This window comes from Mastigoproctus giganteus, chromosome 12 (assembly GCF_048544385.1).
Source record: "Mastigoproctus giganteus isolate SK-2022 chromosome 12, ASM4854438v1, whole genome shotgun sequence".
In the NCBI taxonomy this organism is placed as follows: domain Eukaryota; kingdom Metazoa; phylum Arthropoda; class Arachnida; order Uropygi; family Thelyphonidae; genus Mastigoproctus; species Mastigoproctus giganteus.
Window position 1 is genome coordinate 112,470,261 of NC_143586.1, and position 24,744 is coordinate 112,495,004.

The 24,744-nt window shown below is 38.0% G+C and overlaps 1 protein-coding gene across 5 annotated transcripts in view; it reads left to right on the top strand.

The window, feature by feature from the left end:
• The window catches only part of LOC150077345 (C2 domain-containing protein 5), a 992,151-nt gene that overhangs the window by 390,627 nt on the left and 576,780 nt on the right, over window positions 1-24,744 (top strand). For all 5 annotated transcript variants that reach the window (XM_090386765.1, XM_090386767.1, XM_090386764.1 and 2 more), the window contains exons 11-12: window positions 11,381-11,469; window positions 20,037-20,145. In XM_090386765.1, coding sequence (XP_090242891.1) covers window positions 11,381-11,469; window positions 20,037-20,145 — 198 coding nt within the window. The remainder of the gene's footprint in view (window positions 1-11,380; window positions 11,470-20,036; window positions 20,146-24,744) is intronic.

Sequence of the window (24,744 nt, forward strand, 5' to 3'; positions counted from 1 at the left end):
ATTCAACCCTAATTCACGGCTTTTTTTCATCAGTGACCTGTACTTGTTAAGTAATTCCGCCCGTCTCCTACTCTTAATATCATTAGTGCCAACGTGTACAACTATATCACCTTTTGTGCCCTTAAAAGATGATATCCGTTCTACAACGTCATCAACCTTTGCCCCTGGCAGACATACCCTGGTCCTGTTCCACCTATCCTTTTTACAAAGCATGTTTCCCGTTTCCCTGACAATCGAGTCACCAACAACTAGTTCCTTTGGGACCAGCACATTCTGCCTTGGGAGTTGCCGCTGTGTTGCGCGATGACCAAGTGCAAGCTCTGGCATTGGTGTGGGCAGCTGAGAGCTTGATGGGCCCCTCACTTGTAATCCTTCGAGGGCATCCACCCTGTCCTTCAAGCTCTCATATAGGCCCATAACAACGCTGAGTTGTCTCCTGATTTCCTTACACGCCTTGTATCGCACACATACAAAGACATCCCCCATGGCAGTATCATGTCCCATACCTGACTGCTCCGCAAACATCAAGCAAATAGTGCATCTTAAAAGGCTGTGATTCAGAGGACAGCTGCCCCCCCCCTCAGTTCTCTCCTGAGCCACAGCATTCCCATTAGCTTGAGCCTTTTGCTTTGCTGCTCTGGTTTGAGTCATGATTTCGATTTACTTTCAATAAAATTTCAATTTCTGTACAAAATTAAATCCTAAACTTGTATCCCAACACAGTTATAATGCTATATTTATGTTTCAGTAATGTGTGTTATCTACGAAATCTACGAAATATTTACGTTTCAGTAACGAGTGTTATCTACGAAATATTTATGTTTCCGTAACGAGTGTTATCTACGAAATCCCTTTATATAACTTCCATATCAAGTTATGTATTAATTATTTGTTTTTACTAATTATTTATGTTACGTAACCTAAGTGGTTATATGTATAGTTAAAAGTACAATTTAATTGCCAATGAAGCTTTCAGAAGATTAGACTGGTCACAGAAAGTGACCAGTCTAATCAATGTCAATGTGAATGGAGAGTACCTAAAAAGTTTACGATTTGCAGATGACATTGTGGTCATAAACCACGATCCCAAAGAATTAGAGAAAAATCTTAATCACTTATGCAGAATTAGTAAGGATTTTGGATTAAAGATGAATATGGCTAAAACAAAAGTAATGATGAAGAAGTATGCCACAGAAAGGGACATAATGATTGAAGGAGCAGTAATTGAAAAGGTGGAGTCATGTACTTATCTGCGACAAGTTATTAGCTGTAATAATGATAAATTAATGGAAGTCAAGAGAAGAATAAATTTTGGATGGATAGCATTCAGGAAATATAGTCACATACTGATGAGCAATATCCCAGTTTGTCTGAAACGTAAAATAATGAACCAATGTATACTCCCCACCATGACTTATGGAAGTGAAACTTGGGCATTCACCAAAAGAATGGAAGAGAAGCTGAGAACTACACAGTGAAGAATGGAACGAATTATATTGGGAATCAGACTGTTAGATAAGAAGAGAAACACATGGATTAGGCTACAAACTCAAGTAAAGGACATTTTTATCAAAACTAAAGAACTAAAATGGTCTTGGGCAGGACACATAGCTCGAAGACATGATGATAGATGGACTAAGAAAATAACAAAATGGCACCCAAGAGGAGCTAGAAGAAAACCTGGAAGACAAGAAAAAGAACAGGTGCATGTATACTTGTGTGTACACCAATGCTAGGAGTTTAGTAAATAAATTTGATGAATTTGAGGTATTGCTCAAAACATCAAAGGCAGATATTGTGGGGATTTCAGAGACGTGGTGTCACACAGATATAAGAAATGCAGAACTGGAATTTGGGGAGTACAATGTCTACAGAAAGGATAGACAGGATAGGAAGGGAGGAGGGGTTATGCTATTAGTTAAAAAACACATAAAATCCAAGGAAGTGAAGCCAGTCGACATCGCTGGACAGTGCAGTGTCGAGTCAGTTTGGTGTGACATAAGCATTGGGAGATCAAAATTGAGAGTAGGAGTGTGCTATAGGCCTAATGACTCTGATGAGTATAATAAGAAACTGTTCGGAGAAATAGAGTGGGCCAGTAAATCAGAGAGTCTTATAATGGGGGATTTTAATTTCCCAGATATTGACTGGAATTTGGGGGCTGGTCACTCACACAGTAGCAAGGCTTTTGTGGATTTATTGGATGATTGTTTTCTACATCAGCATGTTCGGGAGGCAACTAGAGGGAGTAATACTCTTGATTTGATTATCAGTAGTGATTCTTCATGCATTAAGAATCTGCAGATAAATGAACCACTTGGTGGCAGTGATCACAGTGTGCTGAAGTGGGAGTTACTCAAAGAGGTAACTACCATTAGGGGTAAAGGGAAGGGGTATTGCTTTCGTAAAGGCGACTACAATGGACTGAGACAGTATTTAAATTCTATACAGTGGGATCAACTGATGATATTGCCAACAGCAAATTCAAAATGGGAAGCATTCAAAGAACTTATCGTGGAAGCTACTAGGCTTTACATACCAACTAAGAAATATTGTTCAAGGTTTAGGCCTAAATGGTTGTCAGATGAACTAATGAGGCATATGGCAGAGAAGAAAAATGCATGGGATACATACAAATTAACACGTGACACGGACGCCTATGATAGATACAAGTTGATCTGTAACCAAGTTACAAAGGAGGTTAGGCAGGCGAAGGCAGATTACGAGAGATCCTTGGCAAGGGATGCGAAGAAAAACAGCAAAGAGTTCTTTACTTATGTAAACTCTAGAAGGAAGGGGATGAATCAGATTGGTCCACTTGAGATCGATGGGTCAACTGTTGATGACCCTGCTCGGGTAGCTAACAAACTAAATGAATATTTTGCATCGACATTCACACATGAGGAGTTATTCAGCGAGGGGAATGCCAGAGGTGTATTCAACTCTAGCAGTAAGCTAGAGAATCTTGTAATAACTGAGAGCAAAGTGGAGGAGAAATTGTTGAAGATAAACACAAGAAAGGCACCTGGGGTGGATGGGATCTATCCAGTTATATTAAAGGAGGCAGCAAAGGAGGTAAGCAAACCCTTAGCCATAATTATGAGAGCTTCCTTGGACTCAGGGGAGGTACCCATTGACTGGAGATGTGCAAATGTGACCCCAATTCACAAAGGGGGATCAAAGGCTGACACAAGTAATTATAGACCTGTGAGTTTAACTTCTGTTCCCGGAAAATTAATGGAGGCACTGGTGAAAGAAGCACTGCAGGATCATCTAGACAAGACTTCAGTTATAGCTAGGACACAGCATGGTTTTGTTAAGGGGAAGTCTTGCCTGACCAATTTGATTGGATACTATGATGCAGTCACAAAAGAACTGGATGCAGGGAATAACTTTGATATTATATACTTGGATCTTAGAAAGGCTTTTGATACTGTTGCACATGGAAGACTGCTGCACAAATTGGAGCAGTGTGGCATTGGAGGCAAGTTGCTGCTATGGATAAAGGGGTGATTGAGGGGGAGAAGACAGAGAGTGGTAATCAATGGACACTGCTCATCGTGGACTAATGTTATTAGTGGAGTCCCTCAGGGTTCAGTATTGGGGCCTTTATTGTTTTCTGTATTTATAAATGATATTGATGATGGTATATCAGGCTTAATGTCCAAGTTTGCAGACGATACGAAGGTTGGCAGGGTTGTCAAGGACACTACTGACACTATGCTGCTGCAACAGGATTTGGAAAGGTTGAGCAGATGGGCTTCGAGGTGGCAAATGAAGTTTAACATTGACAAATGTAAAGTACTACATATGGGAAACAGCAACCCCAGAGCAACGTATCAACTCTGTGGTACTACACTGACAGTGGTAGAGAATGAAAGGGACCTGGGGGTGGTGGTGCAGGCAGATATGAAGTTCTCTGAGCAGTGCAGACGAGCTGCAAGAGTAGCTCATGGTGTATTGTCAATGATATATAGGAATTTTTCTAGCAGGGATAAGGAGGTGATTATTCCCTTGTATAAGGCAATGGTCAGGCCACACCTAGAGTACTGTATACAGGCCTGGAGGCCTCATTTCAGGAAGGATGTAGAGCTGCTGGAACGAGTACAGAGAAGGGCAACTAGATTGGTGAATGGGACAAAGGGGTTCTCTTACGAAGAAAGGCTTAAGTTTTGCAAATTACAGTGTCTGGAAACTAGGCACCAGCGGGGTGATCTGATAGAGGTGTACAAAGCCTTGAATGGTTTGAGCATGCTCAATGCTGATGGGATTCTTCCTCTAGCTCAGAAAAATCACCTGAGAGGGCATAAATTCAAATTGAGGAAAGACAGATGTAGGATAGATGTGCGGAAATTTGCCTTTAGCCAGCGGGTGGTTGGTGGGTGGAACAGACTTCCATCCCTTGTCGTGGAAGTTGATAGCCTAAATAAGTTTAAGGCTCAGCTGGACAGGTATTTCGAACGAACAGAGGGGTGAAGTGGAAGTGGTTATTTTTATTTATTTATGTTACTTTTTTTTTTTTTTTTTTTTTTTTTTTTTGGCTGATGCTGCATAAGCTTGCTTTCTTGCATCAAATGCCTCTACTAATGCTAATGCTACAACGGCGGAGATGGATAGATGAAATTCATGAGTTTGTGGGTAGTAAATGGATGGCCATTGCACAAAACAGAAGGATCTGGAAAGGCCTTCATCCTGCATTGGATTGAAAATGGCTGATGATGATGATGAAGATTGTGTACAGGAAGTATAGTAGGGGAGGAGATGTTATGCTGCTAGTTAAGCAACACATAAAACTTAAGGAAGTGCTGCTGTTAAGAAACACATAAGACTTAAGGAAGTGCTGCCAGTTGACATAGCTACACTTCAACATGCAATGTTGAGTCAGTTTGGTATGACATAAGCACTGGGAAAGCAAAATTGAGAGTAAGAGTGTGTTATAGACCTAATGACTGATGAGTATAATGAACAAGAGAAGTAGATTGGGCCAGTAAATCAGATTGTCTTATAATAGGGGATTTTGGCTTCCTAGAAATTGACTGGGATTTTTGGGTTGGTCACTCACACACTAGCAAGATTTTTTTTGTATTTATTTGATGATTGTTTTCTACAGCAGCATGTTTGAGAGGCAACTAAAGGGAGTAATACTCTCATTCTGATTATCAGTAATAATTCTTCATGAATTAAGAATCAGCAGATAAAAGATCCACTAGATGGCAGTGATCACAGTGTACTGATGTGTGATTTACTCAAAGATGTAACTACTGTCAGGTGTAAAGAAAAGGGCTTTTGCTTTCGTAAAGGTGACTGTGATGGTCTGACACAGTTTTTAAAGTCTGCACAGTGGGACCAGCTGATGATGTTACCCACAGCAAATTCCTAAATGGGAAGTATTCAAGGAAGTAATCTTGGAAGCTACTAGGCATTTTGTCACAACTAAGAAATACTGTTCAAGGGTTAGGCCTAAATTGATGTCAGATAAACTAACGAGACTTGTGACAGAGAAGAAAAATGCATGGGATTCATAATCAAGTCACAAAGGAGTTTAGGCAGGCAAAGGCAGATTGCAAGAAATCTTTGGCAAAGGATGCAAAGAAAACCATCAAAGAATTCTTTACTTATGTAAGCTCTAGGAGGAAGGGGATGAATCAGATTGGTCCACTTGATATCAATGGTTCGACTGTTGAGAACCATGCTCAGGTAGCTGATAAACTAAATGAGTAGTTTGCATCTACATTCACAGATAAGGAGAGGAATGCTGACAGTTTATAAAACTCTGGCAGGGGCTAAATAATTTTGCAATAACTGAGAGCAGAGTGGAGGAGAGATTGTTGAGGTTAAACATAAGAAATGCACCTGGAGATTTGAAGTATCCAGTAATATTAAAGGAGGCAGCAAACGAAGTAAGCAACCCCTTAGCCATAATTATGAAAGCTTCCTTGGACTTGGAGAGGTCCCCATGGACTGCAGAAGTGCAAATGTGACCCAAATTTACAAAGGGTGACACAAGTAATTACAGACCTGTTAGCTTAACTTCTGTTCGAGGAAATTAATATGGAGACACTGTTTCAAGAACCATAGCAGGATCATCTAGATAATATTGCAGTTATAGTTCAGACAGCATGGGTTTGTTAAGAGGAAGTCTCTTCTGACCACTTTGATTCGATACTACAATGAGGTCACAAAGGAACTGGAATCAAAAAATAATTTTGATATCACATCCTTGGATTTCAGGAAAGCTTTTTATACTGTTACACATGGAATACTACTGTACACGTTGTAGCAGTATGGCATTAAGGACAAGTTGCTGCTGTGAATAAAGGGATGATTCAGTTGGAGAAGACAGAGAGTGGCAATCAGTGGATGCTGCTCTTCATGGACTAATGTTATTGTCGAATGACGAATAGTGTTGTCCCCCACTGTTCGGTGTTGGGCACATTGTTGTTTTCTGTATTTATTAATGATATTGACGAAGGTATATTAGGCTTAATGTCTAAGTTTGCAGACAATACGAAGTTTGAAATGATTGTTAATGACAGTACGCTACTGCAAGAGGATTTAGAAAAGTTCAGCATATGGGCTGAGATGTGGCAACTAAAGTTTAACATTGACAAATGTAAAGTACTGCTTATGGGTAGCAGTAAACTCATAGTAACATATCAACTGTGTGGTACTATACTCAGGGTGGTAGAGAATAAAAAAGACCTGGGGGTACTTGTATAGTCATATATGAAGTTTTCTAGGCAGTAAAGACAGTCTGCAAGAGTATCTCATGTCTTTTCAGTGATATACAGGACGTTTTGTAGCAGTGATGAGGAGGTGATTATCCCCTTGTATAAGGCAATGGTCAAGCCACACCTTAAATACTGTATACAGGTCTGGAGGCCTCATTTTAGGAGGATGGAAAATTGCTTGAACGAGTACAGAGAAATGCAACGAGATTAGTGAATGAAACAAAAGGTTGCTTTACAAAGAAAGACTTAAGTTCTGCAAATTGCAGCTTTTGGAGACTAGGCACCTGTGAGATTTTTCTGTTTGAGATGTATAAGGTGTTGAATGGTTTGAGGAAGTTCAATGCTGATGGGATTCTTTCTGTTGCCCAAATTAGTCACCTGAGGGGATATAAATTCAAATTGGGGAAAGTCAGTTGTATAATAGATGTGCAGAAATTTGCCTTTAGCCATGAATGGTTGATTGCTGGAACAAACTTCCATCTGTCGTTTTAGAAGTTGACAGCTTAAATAAATTCTAGGCAGAACTAGACAAACCTATGAAGTTAATGTATGGGTGAAATGGGAAGTTTTTTTTTTTTTTGGCCGATGTTACAGTGGCAGACAAAAAAACTGCATCACTTGTAAATTTTGCACTGCATTGTGGTGGGTTGCTGAAATCTTCAAAATGCATTTGCTAGATGGGATATATATCTCTGTGAATGAAATCCAATAAATAAGACTCCACCTGATATAATTCTAATAGGGCAAATATCTAATTGGCAAAGGGTAAAATGCGTAATTAATGGAAATATGAGAAATCATGGAAATGGCAATCATGACAACCACACACACACACATTTTATTGCATTTATGTGTACAAACTGAAATTACAAGTTAATGTAATAGTATTATGTACTGTAAATTATCAAAATAAGTCCTCAACATTTTGTTGTTCCTCCTCGAGCTGCAATTACAGCATTGCAATGACCTGGCAGAGGGTTAATCAACTTCTTGGTATATGGTTGCCCAATTTCATGGTATCATACCCTTACTATGCTCTCCTGTGGCTTAATCTTACTTGTTGCTTCTTCTGAGCAATTTTAGACGACATTATGTACCAGCAATTTTAAATAGGGTTCAAATCTTTTGCCATCCCAGTCCAACACTGTAATGCCAGTATTTTTGTGGTATTACTGCATCTTAAGGGGGGAAAACATTGGTGTAAGTATGTTTTAAGCCTTGTGAGACAAAAAGACAAACTCATCATTAAATCTAAATAGCATAAAACTTACCAATTTTACTATGTGGCAAGGTGCTGAGTCCTGTTGAAAAATGCAATTTTGCACGTCTGTGTGGTAATCCTAATAAAGGGTTTCAAGCACTCCACCAAGATAGCAGTGCATTCACTGCTATCTTGGTGGAGTGCACTGCTATCTTGGTGGAGTGCTTGAAACCAAGATAGCAGTGCATTCACCGTTCTCTTAATAAACTTAATTTGCCCCACCCCTTTGCTTGTTATGCATCCCCAGATCATCTGACTGGCGGGGAACTTTACAGTCTGTGTTATGCAGTCACGATGGTATGCCTCCGATTTTCATCTTCTGACATATCGCTTTGCATGTGAGCCATGCTGGTTGAATTTCGATTCGTCAGAATAGATGATGGTGTCCTATTGCTCTTTTGTTCACAAAACATGCGTTTTAGCCCAAGCAAGTCACTTCTTCCAAGTTTGTTGGATCAAAAAGGGCTTTTTTCTTGGGCCAATAGGCATGCAGACCACATTCTGAAAGCCGTCTTTCGATAGTTCGTGCACTTGTTTTAACACCAGAGGCCATCTCAAAGTCCAGTTTTAGATCAGGAGCACTGGCATGGTGATTATGAAGGCATAGCCGTTTCAAATATTGATCTTGGGAAGGTGTAGTCACTCTTTTATGGCCTGATCCAGGGCCACTCTTCACATCACCGGTTTCATGCTTTAATTTCAGCACCCGGAATACTGTTGACTGGTGACAGCCTATTTTATCAGCGATAGCATGCATAGAAAGCCCTTCTTGGTACAGAACAACAGATACACTTTTTTTTTTCTTTGTATCAACTGATCATATGGGGGACATCTTACACCTCCACAAAACAGGATACTAATGAGCGTGTATACCCTTCCAATGCCATATTTATAGAAACAGCCAATGCAATACCTTGCAATTACTGTCTGATGCAATAAAAGTGTTATCTGACACAGTCCCAAAGGTATTGTGTAATCAAACAATATCTTATATGTTATTATTATTATTAGCCATATGGTACAAGGAAGCCCGAATCTTATGCTGTACCAGGCAAAAGAAAGAGAGAGAGAGAGAGAGAGAAGTAAAAGGGAATTACCAAAAAAGAGAAGAATGATGATATCCACCTCAGGACCCTGTGTGAGTCAAGCCCATACTCACCAGATGTGAGCCCCTGGGGTAAACGTTTCACTACAAATGGTACTTTTTTTAAGATGATTCAGTTTTTTTTTGTCCTCCGCTGTATATAAGCTGGCTTTCTTGAATCATATGTCTCTACTAATGCAATGGTTAAGCTGCATCTTGAGTACTGTGTACAAGTCTGGAGGCCTTATTTTAGGAAGGATGTAGATCTGTTGGAATGCAGAGAAGGGCAACAAGATTGGTGATAGGAACTAAAGTATGGTCTTACCAAGAAAGGCTTCAGTTCTGCAAATTGCCGTGTCTGGAGGTTAGGCACCAGCAGTGTGATCTGATGAAAGTTTGTAAGGCTTTGAATGGTTTGAGTAAGCTCAGTGCTGATGGCATTCTTCCTCTTGCTCAGAGTACATGCATGCATGAGTGGGTATAAATTCAAATTGATAAAGGATGGTTGCAAGATAGATGTGCAGTGCCTTTTTTTTTTTCCCCCCTTCAGCCGGTGAGTGGTTGATTGTTGGAACATATTTCTATCTTCTGTCATGGCAGTGGGTAGTTTGAATTAATTCCAGTACGAATTATTGGAATGGATGGACAGGTGATGTGGGTAGATTTTTTTTTTTTTTTGCCGATGCATTATGTACTTGCATCATATGCTACTACTCACTACTACTACTGGCACCTCCGTAGCCAGGTGGGAAGGAGCAGCAGTGCGAAGCACATGCTTCTTGATTAGACCGGGGTTCGAGCCCATCACCACCAAATACGGAGGATGCGGGAAGGTCAGGGAATGACCACCACATATCTCGGAGCAATATGGCCTTAGTTGCTAATGCTCCTAAAAACCAAAATAACAAACAAACTACTGCTATTATCAAATGTGTAGTTTGAATAAATTTAAGAAAGAATTAAACATATTAAATGGGATGGATGGATGGATGAAGTAGTTAGGTTTATTGTTTTTATTGATTATTTTTTGACTCGTTCTGTAAATTTGTCTCCTTGTGTCAATTGTGAGTACCGATAATAATAAATATGTCTGTCATGGGAAAATCTATTTGCAGATAGATTTTCTGATGACTTGTACCACAATCTCATAATCAATATTAAAAAACATATTAAAATATAATTGTTATCATATATATACCGGTATTTAAAAAAAATAATAGCAAAACGATGCTGCTTGTTAATGAAATTCTAATTCATTATTCCATTCTCTGTTAAAAGATGATTCTTGTGTATATGTGATTTATAGTATCTATATTTATGTCATGCTACTGTCCCTTTCTGGTATCTCATTTGTGATTGACTGAGGTTAATTATAATTAAATTAATAAAGATTCTTTTCATTGGTAGCTACTTACGTAAAGCTTGAAATAAAATTGTGTGCTTGCTCTCTCTCTTACTCTTTCACTCTCTCACACACACACACACACACTGAATCACTAGTTATCTAATAGTGAGAGTCATACCTCCTCTTACCCTCAGAACTGCTTCATTTCATTAGTACATGGATCCCAGGAGGTACTGAAAGCATTCCACAGAGATACTGATCTGATTGCATCCTGTGGGTACTTCAGATGGGACAGAGACCATGAGCAGCTTCTTTTGCCTCATCCAATAGATACCCATTCATAGTGAGATGTGTTGACTGAACTGGCCAGTGAAGTATGGTAATATCCTCTTGCTCCTGAATTTATTCTTGAATGATTTTTGCTTTCTGACATGGCATATTATCCTGCTGAAAGTAAATATTTTCAAATGAATAAACTCTGAGAATTCAGAAATACCTGGTTGCCAGTAAGGTTCAAGCAGACTGTGCTATTCAGACATTAACCCACTAGTATCAGCAAACCTAATGAGTGCTATACAAAAATTCCGTACGCTGTTACACTTTCACCACTAGCCTGCTGTGTTGACACCTGGCACAGTTAGTCCATTGAAAGAATTATGTTTCATATACCATCAGCATGAATTGATCAGGGCCAAGATTCATTGTCATCTGACCTCATCTGTATATAATTGCTTTATACCACCTCATACAGACATCTGACATTGTCTTTGACAGAGTGATTGTACCCTTGATTAATGATGTGTTCCTAAGAAACTGATGACTTAGTGATCATATATCTTAAAATATTTGTCTTTTGCAGAATTTAATTATTTAAAACTAATAATAAATCTTAATAGAAGTGTAAAATGTTGCCTGCTTTTTTTTTTTTTTTAATCTTCATACAACTTAACTTAAACTAGGAAACAACATGGGGAGCAGTGGCAGTAGCGGTGGAATGAGATGCTCATCACAAAGACAAGGAGTTACTCAAGAAAGTATGAGCATGCTGGTAAGTCCTTGGAAATAGAAATATACTAGTGTCTCAGTTTTTTTCATTATTTTTAGATATACTGAGTGAATCATACAAGTACTTTCCTTGGCTCAAAATTCACCAGACTTTTTCAGATAGTGAGGTAGATGATAATTCTCAGAAATGTAAGATGGTACAAATGGGTACAATTAAATTCCATTTTTTCCCCATTTATTAATACACACAGTTTACATACATTCATATAAAACTTACATAGATTTATATACAATTATATATACATTTCCATCATCGAGCTTGTGTGTGTGTGTGTGTATACGTACGTACGTAAGGGTATCATGATGGCTCCAAGCCCATCTCCATCTTTGCTTTTGTGTTGGTGTAAAAACTCTAGGCCACTTCGCCACCAGGGAGCAGTGAACACCTGGGCAGCTGCCACCTGGTGCCCATCCCCAGGCAAGATGAAACCGGCCTGGGTCTACTGTCCTATATGTGCTTATGCGCACAAAATCCCACACCCATCAGAGGTAGTGCAATACTGGTGGATGCCAGCAATCCCGCTCCCAGGTTGCCCAGATCTGGAAGCCTGCAAAAAAAAAAATAAATAAAATAAAAATAAAAAATAAATAAATAAAAAAAATAAAATAAATAAAAATAAAATTGCATAGTTACCCATAGTAGTACCACTACATATTTTTAGGTAAACATGGCACTCAATGCTTAAATTATAGCAATTTAACATTTATCACTACTTAATAAGTGTACTCATAATAGTGCAGAGTCCAAACAAGGCCTGGAGTAGCACCAAAACTAGTATGGCTTTTAACATTACGTCATCTACACTATTTACAATATAAACATTTAGTTGTTGCCAAGGCCCAACTCGGGCAAACACAATGGCAACCAACACATCATCTTATGTTTTAAGTCTTCTCCCAAACTGAAGCCATGTACTTACACAAAATCATAGCTGTAGTTTAATTGTAATTAGTACATGCTTGCTTCGGTCTCCACAGTGGATCAGATGTGTCCAATAGATAATATCCAACACAGAAAAAACAGAAAGTTCGTTTATCTCCAGTTTTGTCCAAAACAGCAATGTTGATAGTATACAGAGTCATCGAGCACATTTTGTCTGAGGTCCACATCCAAGAAGTCACTGAGAATAGAGTCCTAGTTACACCAAATCTAGAAATTGCACCCGTTGTTTTATACTGTGGTTCTAGGTTAGGTGACGTGTCACAATATGCCGACTATGCCCCAAAGCCAATTTCCATCTATTCCTTTAGATTTTCAAGATCTATTAAGTGAATTGCCTAGCAGTTTGAGCTCTCAGCTCAATTCTCTTCTTGAAAGCCAAGGTGGAGAAAATCTGTAATGCCTTGAAATTAGTTTTATTGTCCACAAATATGTTTACATTTCAGCCTCCGTGAGATCTGGAACTACAGTTTTTAGGTCCAATCTGACCTGTGAGTATAATAGGCAATGGAAAAGCCTCTGCAGGTGCAATAAGGATCAGGTTCCAATCCTCTTTTGAAGAGCATAGAACGGAGGGAACCATGGCCTGTAAGTAAATAAGATGTGGTCATAGTGGGTGTAAACCATGGGAAAACTTGAAACTTTGATACAAAACCAGCTTTAGGAACAAATTTCCTAGTAACCAATCTGTGCTCACTTTCATCCCATTGAATTTACTACAGCTTTACAAGTTCCTCCCAAAATCTGGTCTTTTCTATTTTTAAGTTGTCTGCTGGATTTGATTTAATTCCCCAATATTTCCTTAGCAAGGTCCTTCCTCAGACGATGAGTCATTGCTCTGTATATAATTAACAGGTCAAGGGGCATCTGCTACCTAACACCTGTAAAGCATTATTAGGTACTGTTCTAGGAGCACAATTGATAGCCAAAAGAACAGAGCATTCTAAGGATATCAGTTTGGTACGTATTTTCACTTTGATAACATTTCTGAACCATACACTGGCAGCATAAGACACAGTTGGTAAGAATATTGTCTTATAGTATAATGAAAGGGTTTTCTTCGTCAATCCCCATTCTTTTTTAGAGATTCTAACCACGGAGTAAGTGAAGTTCATGATTTTTTCTAACAGTTCTGATGCTTGTGGCAAGAATGATAATCTGTCATACAGTGTTACTCCTAAATATTTGTTTCTTGAGACATAGGGAATTTGAGAGTTGGAGGTCTATTCTATGCCAAATGAGTTTGGGAAATCATAAAATTTGTCTTGCTGGTAGAAATTTTTAGTTTATTCACAGAATCCAACCCAGTGTGGGTTGGATTCGCACTTCAGTTACCTTCCTTGACTATCCTTTCATTCCAATAACCAGATTGTTGGCATAAGCTATTTTGAGTGTCCTCGTGATCTTTGACCAATCACTGGTCCAGCACTGCGTTCCATAGGAGAGGTCCCAAGACTGACCCTAGGGGCATCCTCTGGAAACAGTTGAGGAATAGTTTAAGTGCCCTGCACAGACCTTAATTAATCTATCACTGAAGTAAGATCTGATCACTTGATAAATGTAGTTATCATAGTTGGCTTCATTCAATGACCTGAGGAGGCTTTCCCACCATAGTGAGTCAAAAGCATCCTCGAAGTCAATGAACACAGCTATTACAGATTTTAAAGTTGAATTTTGAATGTAATCTGTTAGGGAGATAATGGCATCTTCGGTTGAACATCCTTTTTTGAAGCCAAATTGACAATTAGATGTGAGCTGTTTTTCCTCTAGAAGATTCTGAATTCTCGTTGCGAGAAGCCTCTCAAACAATTTACCCATACTTGCTAACAAAGATATTGACCGGTATGCTCGTGGATCAGATTTAGATTTCCCTGATTTATGAAGAATTTTTAATAAAGCCACCTTCCATTGTCTGGGAAAAACCCCTTCTAGTAAACACCTGTTCATTAGATTCAATAAGACTTGAGGAAAAAGTTCAAAAAACTTGACCAAGACTATATTTTTTAACAAGTCCAAGCCAGGGCATTTTTTAGCATTTAATTTTGCAATAGCCAATCCTAGATCAACAAGTGCGAAAGGCACTGTATCCGACCATCCAATATATAAGGCATTATCATGGCGGATTTGTTCTTACTCAAAGGAGTCACTTTCAGGAGAATCCCTGGGGAAAAGGTTAGAAACGGCGCCTCTATAGCCAGGTGGGCAGGAGCAACAGTGCATAGCACACGCTTCTTGATTTGACCGGGGTTCGAGCCCGTGACCACCAAATACGGAGGATGCTGTAAGGTCAGGGAATGACCACCGCATATCCCCGTCTCAATATGGCCTTAGTTGCTAATGCTCCTAAAATCAAAATTACAACAACAGGTTAGAAACAATGGTCTCAACTGTCGACGTCCCATGTGTTTCTTGTTCACCAACCAACACGGTGTTGTCTGTATCTCTGCATAACATTTTATTTCTAGATATCCTGTAAACAAGACCCGATGGATCAGAATTACCAGTATCACGAACAAAGCTTTGCCAACAGGAATTGTTCGCTTCCGCAGTTTCTTTGTGGAATTGTTTACGCAAATCCCGGTATGCATTTTTATAGATAGTGACATCAGCCTCAGATAAGTGTCTGTACCACTGAAACAGTTTCCTAGCCTGTTGGACCTGAGATCTAAGATTAGAAAGGCCCACATTCCACCACGGAACTGCTGTGCGTTTGATCTGCTTCCTCTTTGCAGAATATTCCATTGCCTGAAACAGGCAATTTTGAACAAAGTTTACATATTCTGGTGCTGAAAAAGAATTAATTTGAGTGGCAGTGTCTTGAGTGATAACTGTCCAGATATACTTTAAATTTCTTCCAGTTAATTCCATTTCTAGAAAACCGTCTGATATTAAATTGGAAATCAGTTTGTTGACTTTTATAACTAATTCCAAAAACTATGGCTCTATGATCACTGTTTACAAGGTTAGGAGCCACATCCCAGTCAGAGAGATATTCATCCATTTTGCTTGTTGTTACATCTATATTTGATTCACCATTCACGGTGGAGAAAGTGAATGGCTTATTAGGTAGATTCTGTACATTTAGATTATATGAAATGATTGAATCTTCAAGTAGAGAACTTCTGGAATCCCTATATCTACTGTGCCATAAAAATGACCTTGCGTTAAAATCTGCCGAGATAATTAAATTTCTGTTTCCAAATTTTAAAAAAATCCTGTCTAAGTAAAGCCTGTTGAATATTGGGGGGGGAGACAATAGATGGTAACCAAATAGAAGGTAATGAATGGAGCAGAATTCGACAGACAGGTAACAGTGTCATTGCATTCTCCAGTTATGGTTGTAATCACCAATTCTTTGTCTAATACAGTCCATTTCGGTTATTTGGGACACATTGGGACTAGTGCATTTTGGCCCGATTAAGCGGCTGCCCCAATTATCCGAAGTTTCATGTAAATAGTTAAAAATACAATGTACCCTCCCTTTACAATTTATTCACTGTACAAGTAGTTGGTTGGTGGAACAGACTTCCATCCCTTGTTGTGGAAGTTGATAGCCTAAATAAATTTAAGGCTCAGCTGGACAGGTATTTCGAACGAACAAAGGGGTGAAGTGGAAGTTGTTTTTTCTTTTTCTGGCTGATGCTGCATAAGCTTGCTTTCTTGCATCATATGTCTTTACTAATGCTAATAAAATTTTTAACTTGCCAAGGTGGGGATGGCAGAATATTGATTCAATATTTGAGAAATTTGATGCAATTTCACAGAATATGTGGTTAGAATATATATAAAGCTATTCCACCTCCATGAGATCCTCTGTCTTTTCTATGGATTATATATTGCCCATCTATAATCTCCTGGTCATTAATATCTATAGAGAGCCAGGTTTCAGTGAGCAGGTAAATATCATAAATACGTGAGCCTTGGATTGCTCTAACGTGGTTTAGGTTACTAACTATACTCCTTCAATTCTGAATACTGAACAGCTGATATCTGGGGATTCTATGACAAGAAGAGAGCACAGTATGTGTAGATAGCAGGGACACTGATAGCTATGCATTTGGAGAAGAGATTTTGGACTACCTTGGCAGTCTGTCTGTGAAGCATTTCACTAGAGCTCCTGATAAGAGGGAGCTTAGATTCTGCACTTTTTTTCGTCTGTGATGGAAGACATGTTATTATAAAAGATGAATAGGCAGGGCACTATGTCTTCAAAGAATGGACATCCACACTGAAACCATATTCTTCTTTAATTAAGTTGATAAGATCTTCAGATTTAGTGGTGGTTCCAAGCCTAGAAACAAAAATTCAGTCTTTAGTGGGAATATCAGGCTTAATGTCGAAGTTTGCAGATGATACAAAGGTTGGCAGGGTTGTTAATGACAGTAATGGCAGTGTGCTACTTCAACAAGATCTAGATAATTTGGGCAGATGGGCTAAGAAGTGGCAACTGAAGTTTAACCTTGACAAATGCAAAGTACTGCATATGGGTAGAAGTAACCCCAGAGAAACGTACCAACTGTGTGGTACTACACTTAAGGTGGTAGAAAATGAAAAAGACCTTGGAGTAATTGTGCAGGCAGATATGAAGTTTTTTTGTCAATGATATATAGGAATTTTGCTAGCAGGGAAAAGAAGTGATTATCCCTCTGTATAAGGCAATTGTCAGGCCACACCTTGAGTACTGCGTACAGGTCTGGAGGCCTCATTTTAGGAAAGATGTAGATTTACTTGAGCGTGTACAGAGAAGGGCAACAAGATTGGTGAGGGGAATGAAGGGATCCTCTTATCAAGAGAGGCTTAAATTCTGCAAATTTCAGTGGCTGGAGACTAGGCACCTGCGCGGTGATCTAATTGAGGTGTATAAGGCCTTGAATGGGTTCAGCACGCTGAATTCTGATGGGATCCTTCCACTTGTTCAGATTACGAACCTAAGGGGGCATAAATTCAAATTACGAAAGGACAGATGTAGAATAGATGTGCGGAAATTTGCCTTTAGCCAGCGGGTGGTTAATTGCTGGAGCAAACTTCCATCTGTCGTTGTGGAAGTTGATAGGTTGAATAAATTTAAGAAGGAACTGGACAGGCATTTGGAGGGAATGGTGTGATTTTTTTTTTTTTTATTTTTGGCTGATGCTGCATAAGCTCATACATTTGCTTTCTTGCATCACATGCCACTGCTACTACTACTACTACTAATTGTGATATTGTATTTTTGTTCAAGTAACTGAGATTTATCTGCATTAGTTACATTCTGTGTTTGATGACTTTTGGCTGGAAGCTTGGAGAAAGCAGCTTGAGATGTTTAGGCTTTAGCGTTTTCCGAAGGTTTGTTCTGTTTTGATTTTTAGTGTGACATTTGAGACTGGCAATCAGAAGCAGGTTTATTCACTATGGCGGCAGCCCTATAGAGAGGGGTTTGCAAACCTCATTATATGAGGCAGCAGTTATTTTTGCATATGTTGCCTTAACTGATGATGATTCCACTTGGTGACTCTGAGCTAGTAAAATAGTGGTACAGGCAGATGTATTCTACAGAGGAGAGCAGGTGGTAGAAGTGGTTTGATTTACATCAGAATATCATATGACAGAGTCTGTTTGGCAATAAATTGCTCTGTTGAATGGCTTGAATCATAAATGTTAACAGGATTTGGCAAATTAATATTTGCAGCAGTAGGAGTATTGGGGCCAGTGGAAGATAATGATATGGTATCAATACTAAGGGCATCGTCAGGTAATGAGGAATTCTTGTTCACTTTAAGAACATTAGTTTCAGGAGTAGGTTCAGAGTTCTTCCTAGCTTCCTTAAGTGTCAAGCGATAATTGACGTGAGATTTTTAATTTGGTCATTGAGGGCCGAAATTTCAGCCCGTTGATTAGTTAATAGCATTAGCATTAGTAGAGGCATTTGATGCAAGAAAGCAAGCTTATGCAGCACATCAGCCAAAAAAAAAAAAAAAAAAAAAAAAATCACTTCCACTTCACCCCTCTGTTCATTCAAAATACCTGTCCAGCTGAGCCTTAAACTTATTTAGGCTATCAACCTCCACGACAAGGGATGGAAGTCTGTTCCACCAACCAACCACCCGCTGGCTAAAGGCAAATTTCCGCACGTCTATCCTACATCTGTCTTTCCTCAATTTGAATTTATGCCCTCTCAGGTGATTATTCTGAGCGAGAGGAAGAATCCCATCAGCATTGAGCATGCTCAAACCATTCAAGGCCTTATACACCTCTATCAGATCACCTCACTGGTGCCTAGTCTCCAGACACTGTAATTTGCAAAACTTAAGCCTTTCTTCGTAAGAGCACCCCTTTGTTCCATTCACTAATCTTGTTGCCCTTCTCTGTACTCGTTCCAGCAGCTCTACATCCTTCTTGAAATGAGGCCTCCAGACCTGTATACAGTACTCACGGTGTGGCCTGACCATTGCCTTATACAAGGGGATAATCACTTCCTTATCCCTCTAGAAAAATTCCTATATATCATTGACAAGACACTATGAGCTACTCTTGTAGATGTGTTTGAGTTGATGAATCTGAAAGTTGATGGGACTTCGGAGCCAACAAGGGGAGATTAGGGGCTTCTTCCACGTAAGGTTCAGAGTCGGTATTTCCAGTTATTGGCATATTTGACTCAAGTGAACTAGAGTAGAACATTTCAACTTTGCTAGCAGAAGAGGAGGATGGTGCCTCATTCCATGCTGTTTTGAGTTACAACAGTTATAGGGCTTTTCTGAGAATTTCTGAGTTGTTGTTGTCTGTCACAACAGAATGATTTCTGATGACTTTTATTTAATTTTTTCAGGTCGGGTACAGTCATTGCATATTAATTACTTACACTCAATACATTGGATAATGGGGTTAGAGCTGGTCTGACCCCATTATCCTACAATTCTAGCATCTGCACCCACAGATGGTGCAGATGCTAGAATTTTTACAGAAGGTAGTATTTGCATATTAAATTCAGATACTGTAAGATTACTAAACAATATCAATATCACTACCAGTTGTGGTTTTGCAAACAATTGGCAGAGTGACCAGTAGTTGCCTTTGTTATCCCAACAAGCGCAGTGAAATCCACAAATAGCAGGAGTGTAAGTAGGGAGGGGAGAACAGACGGCTAAGTGAGACTAATGCCAGCTGAAGGTCAAGTGTCTGTTGGACACGTGTATAAGTTTAACTACAAGGTAATGGCTGAATGCGTGTGTATAAAGAAGCAGAATGAGCATGCAGAAATTCATTTAATCTGTTGCCTGCTCTAATAATAAAGCACTTGTATCTGGCAATTCAAAGGCCTATCTTTATGTGGTAGCACTAATAGGAACTTAATACTGTAATTAAAAATACACATCACAAAAAGTTTACTGAGCACACCATACAAACAGCTGGACACAATTGTACCCCTAGCAGATGGAGAGGTGAATGGGAAGTGGTTTTCTTTTTCTCATTTTTTTTGCTGATGCCTGCTTTCTTGGATCATATGCTAGTACTATTGCTAATCTCCATTGAAATGACGTTAATGATTTTTTATTATTTAGTAATATTAATATTATATCATTAGATATTTGTTAATATAAAAAGACAAAATATATTTATTTTGGAAATTATAGGAGTATCCTTTCATCACAATGAAAAGGTTTGTTCCTGGCTTTATCCAAAATATCGGAGGAGTAGTATCAGCAAGGTCCGTCAAGCTCCTAAGTCAAATTAATCACCCTGGTAAGTTATTATTTGAAACTTAATTTTGTTTATAAAAATTTAGTGAGACTTTCATAGAATTATAGAACTTTTGCTCTTAATTTTTCATTAAGATGTTTACATTCTGTTCATTGAATTTGATAAACTATGGTTTTTAAGCTGTTGCTAGCCAATTTAGAATTCATAGTGTGGCAAGATCAAAGCTCTGTTTCCCTGCATGTGTTTAATATTTATTTTGTTTACTGATATAATTATAAATTTAAGCAATATTGTGATCAATCTGGGAACATTAATCTTTTAGTGGGTTGGGCACTAAGAGAAAAATCAATTGAACAAGCACATTGCAATATTTGTACACCATTCAATAATTTTGGATTAAAGGCTGGAAATAGTTAAAATTGTTCTTTTTTGAAATATCATACCTATTATTTGACATTATAAATGATGCAATTATAAATTAGTATTAATAGCGACAAATGATGCAAGAAATAAAACTTATACAGCAAAAAAAAAACATACTTCCTCTGCACTACCTATATCCCCTCCCTCTAATAATTTGCATACTTATTCCTTAATTTTATTCAAACTATCTACTTGCACAGCATCAGATTTAAGTTTGTTCTGATAAATTATCATCTACTCAACATTAATGATGACTTTAAATCTGAAACAGAAATCCACAGACAGGGAAAACTGTAGGTAAGCTAATGTTTGGTAGCATACTGTACTGTACTGTACACTGCTGATAAAAAATTGTATGCCTGTATTTTGTATAAATATTGTATGCTGTGATTGAAATTTAATTTCTAGTGCCATGTCAATTTTAAAAACCTCTGCATTTTTCATTTTTATTTTCCAAAAAAAGCACCTGTTTTCCTCCTGTTTAGTTATTCTGTTTCCTGCTTGTTAGTATACCTGCAAACTTTAGAAAGTTTGTAGGTATGCTAACATTGAAGTGAAATTATCAACCAAAATCAAATCAGAAAAATTCATAAAAAAGAAAATTCAATTAAAAAAAATGAAGGCTTTAAAAATTCTGCATCCTCAGGGATTGGATGAATTTTTAAAATTGACATGGCACTAGAAATTAAATTTCAATCACAGCATACAATATTTATACAAAATACAGGCATACAATTTTTTATCAGCAGTGTACAGTACAGTACAGTATGCTACCAAACATTAGCTTACCTACAGTTTTCCCTGTCTGTGGATTTCTGTTTCAGATTTAAAGTCATCATTAATTTAAAGTCATCAATTGAATTTTTTTTGGGTTTTAAAAGGTAAAATGCACTGAAATGTACCCTTAAAAAAGTGGTGGAATCACTTTTGAGAGGCAAATTTCAGTGAACATTTAGCACTAACAGTTGAATTTATTTACATCTGTAAAAGTTTCTATTGACTAAAAGAGATAAATAAAAAACAGTTAATTTTATTATTATTATTATTAGCCATATGGTGCAAGGAAACCTGAGGCTTATGCTGCACCAGCCAAAACAAAAGTTTTTCCCATGTTACCCTGAGAGAGAGAGAGAGAGAGAGAGAGAGAGAGAGAGAGAGAGAGAGAGAGAGAGAGAGAGAGAGAGAGAGAGAGAATCAAAAGTAGAAGGGAATCACCAAGAAGGCAAGAAAGAGAAGAATGATGGTATCCAGCTCGTGAGCCCCTGAGGCATTAAATGTATTAAAAGGAATAGTTATTGGCATTTTGCTTTTAATAATGGACTGTGGATAAATTCAGTCAATTTCTCACATATAATAATAAAGATTGCTAGGTTTCCTTTTTGCCATTGTAACAATAGCAGAGAGAGAAAAATGATAGGTGATGTAGTCCATTTTTCCATAGTGTTATTACAGAACCTGCTATCTCACCTGGGACCAATTGGCCTGAAAATTTTTAAACAAATTGTGAATTGAACTTTTGGCAATCCTATCTGTTTGAAAGAAAGCAGTACCAAACTCATTATAAATATGTTTGTTCTGTTATGAGAGTTAAGACATTGCAGAGAGAGAGAGAGAAAGAGAGAGAGAGAGAGAGAGAGAGAGAGAGAAAACAATAGGTGATGTAGCCCTCTCTTCCATAGTGTTATTCAAGAATGGAAAGCCAATCAAGTGACCTTAATTGAGCTGCCTGTTTCTTTTTTTTTATCCCTACTTTACCTATTTATCTGTCAAGCTTCACGGCTAGTTATAATGGTGTCAAGAAAACTTTGGTTACATAGAATTAAAGCTATTGATTTTGCATGTTAGTAAGTCACTGTATATGGAAGAGATTAACCATAGATTTAATGACGGATACATTTTTTCAGCGGTATTTACACTTAGCATTTCCATTCACTCTTTGCTCTCAGCTGTCCTAAAGGACAGCTGAGAGCAAAAATTGGCCACCAACTCACACAGGTACTGTATGACCAGCTGAATGGCTGTAATTTGCAATAGCAGTTTGGATTAAGTTATGTAGTTTAAATAACCTAACATAAACAAATTCAACCTTCTAATTTAGCTAAGTTACATAGCCTCAGAGAAATTATAACTTGTTTTCAGGGCTGCCTTGCCCTCTTGTCTGTTTTAGCTGCCAGCAGGATTTAACCTAAATTGATTGCTAATACAATGGTCTTCATCCTTACTGCAGAAGAAACTTACCTGTTTTTTTTTTTTTTATGAAAACACCAAACCTATAGTATCTAGTACTGTGCTTGGATTGGAGGTCGAGAAGACGAAAGAAGATATTTGTTAACATCAGACTTCAACTTCTGTAGACTGTAATTTTCAGAAAATGCCAATTGTGAATGAATAAATGAGGAAGATGAAAAGTTGGTTCTGTGAGTGTGAAGTTGGACAGTAAATGGATGTTGGCTGGTGGCAGCATGTGTTCGGACTGTTTTGAAAGAAAGAAAGAGAGAGAGAGAGAGAGAGAGAGAGAGAGAGAGAGAGAGAGCGCGGGAATTATAGAAGCCAATTCAGAAGAAGAGTACCCATGGAAGTATCTGTAGAAAAGGCATGCAGCAGAAACAGAATGTCTATGAGACAGCAGGTGGCAAGACTCTTGAGATGAGTCATTAATTATCCTAATTGCCCTCTTCTGAATGGAATCTAGAAGCTGAGAGAGGCTTTGGGGACATCGCCCCAGATGTGGGAACAATATTCTATGGTAGGGTGGATTTACTATTTGTACAGAGTGAACAGCTGTTTGGAAGAAAAGTAATGCTGAGAGCAAAAGAGAAAACCAAGTTTTCTCTTTTTCTCTCAGGAGATATAGAAGTGGCTTTTCCTAACACATCTATTTAATGCTTTGGAAACCAGCGTGGTGCTGTTAAACCACCCATTACTTGCTATGAACTTGGCTTGGAGTTTGCCGTATTTATCCTTAATATCTTCATAAATACTTCTTGCTTTTGCTTGAATGGTCATTTGACTCAGGGGCACTTGCTTATGAATCTGATTTTCCAACCATATTATGAATAGCTTTTCCATTTTCAATATACAACTTGAATGCTGTTTAGTGATCACTGTTGATCTTAAATGCGTTGATCCTTTAACATGTTCTTTTATACGCTTGCTGTCCCTTAAAATAGTATTCACTTTTGAAGCAGCGAGACCTAATTCCGTGAAATAGAACACAAACTTTGTCTTGCTTCATACTTAATTAATCATCTTCATTTCTAAATCAATTTTGTTTTGTTTCCTAGCACTTGCACTTTCCCTTGGTCCCTTTCCCTTCATCATTGTAATAAGTAAATATGAATGAAGAGAAGATTTTGACAATTTATTTATGTTCTTTATATGATTGAAGATTTCAGTGAAAGGGAACTCATTTCACCATAATACTGCTATGTAAAACCTGGATAATTCCAGTTATCAGTATTATTGCAAATGCAATAAGATCGAGTTTACTACCCATTTATAATAGATTGCGCTAACAGAAAAGCCCAATAAACCGAAAAGTGCAAATTGTTTTTATTGTTTTATAGTTGTGACCTCCAGAAATCTGTTTATGAAAAATATCACAAAGGAGTTTAAAATTGATTCTTATAACGGAACATATGATAACGATAAAAGTAGTACAATTTCCATTATAAAAATGACCTTTTAGAGAGATAATAGCTTAGTTTTATAGCGAAAATTTCAACTTCCAAGGTCATGGAATGAATTACCAAAAAAAAAAAAAAATGTGTTATTGGTTCATGTTACAATATTTTCATAATACCTCCATTTATTCCTACAGGGTGCATAATGCGATTCCACAATTTTTTTAAGTTTGCACTGGCGGCAAAAACTTTTGTAAAGTCAAATTTCCATAAGTCGAGTATTATAGCTGGGGAGTGGCTGTATATCTTCTTGCCTAGAAATCGGAGTGTCACCAAAGATAAACATAGTATAGAAGCAGAAGAATCCTTTTTGCGAGATATAAGACAGGAATGAGTTTTAGAAGGATTGAAATAAAATAAGTTGTCTTTGCCCCACTGGAGAATTACCTGGAGATCGGCATTTAAGGAATTAGTAGCAGATATTCGAGAAATTGAAGCTGATTGAGCAGGGCAAGGTTTCTCAAACTGGAAAGTGGAATGCAATGTGCTATCATCAGCAAAACTATGGATAGGATTTCCGGTCAAGAGAAGAAGG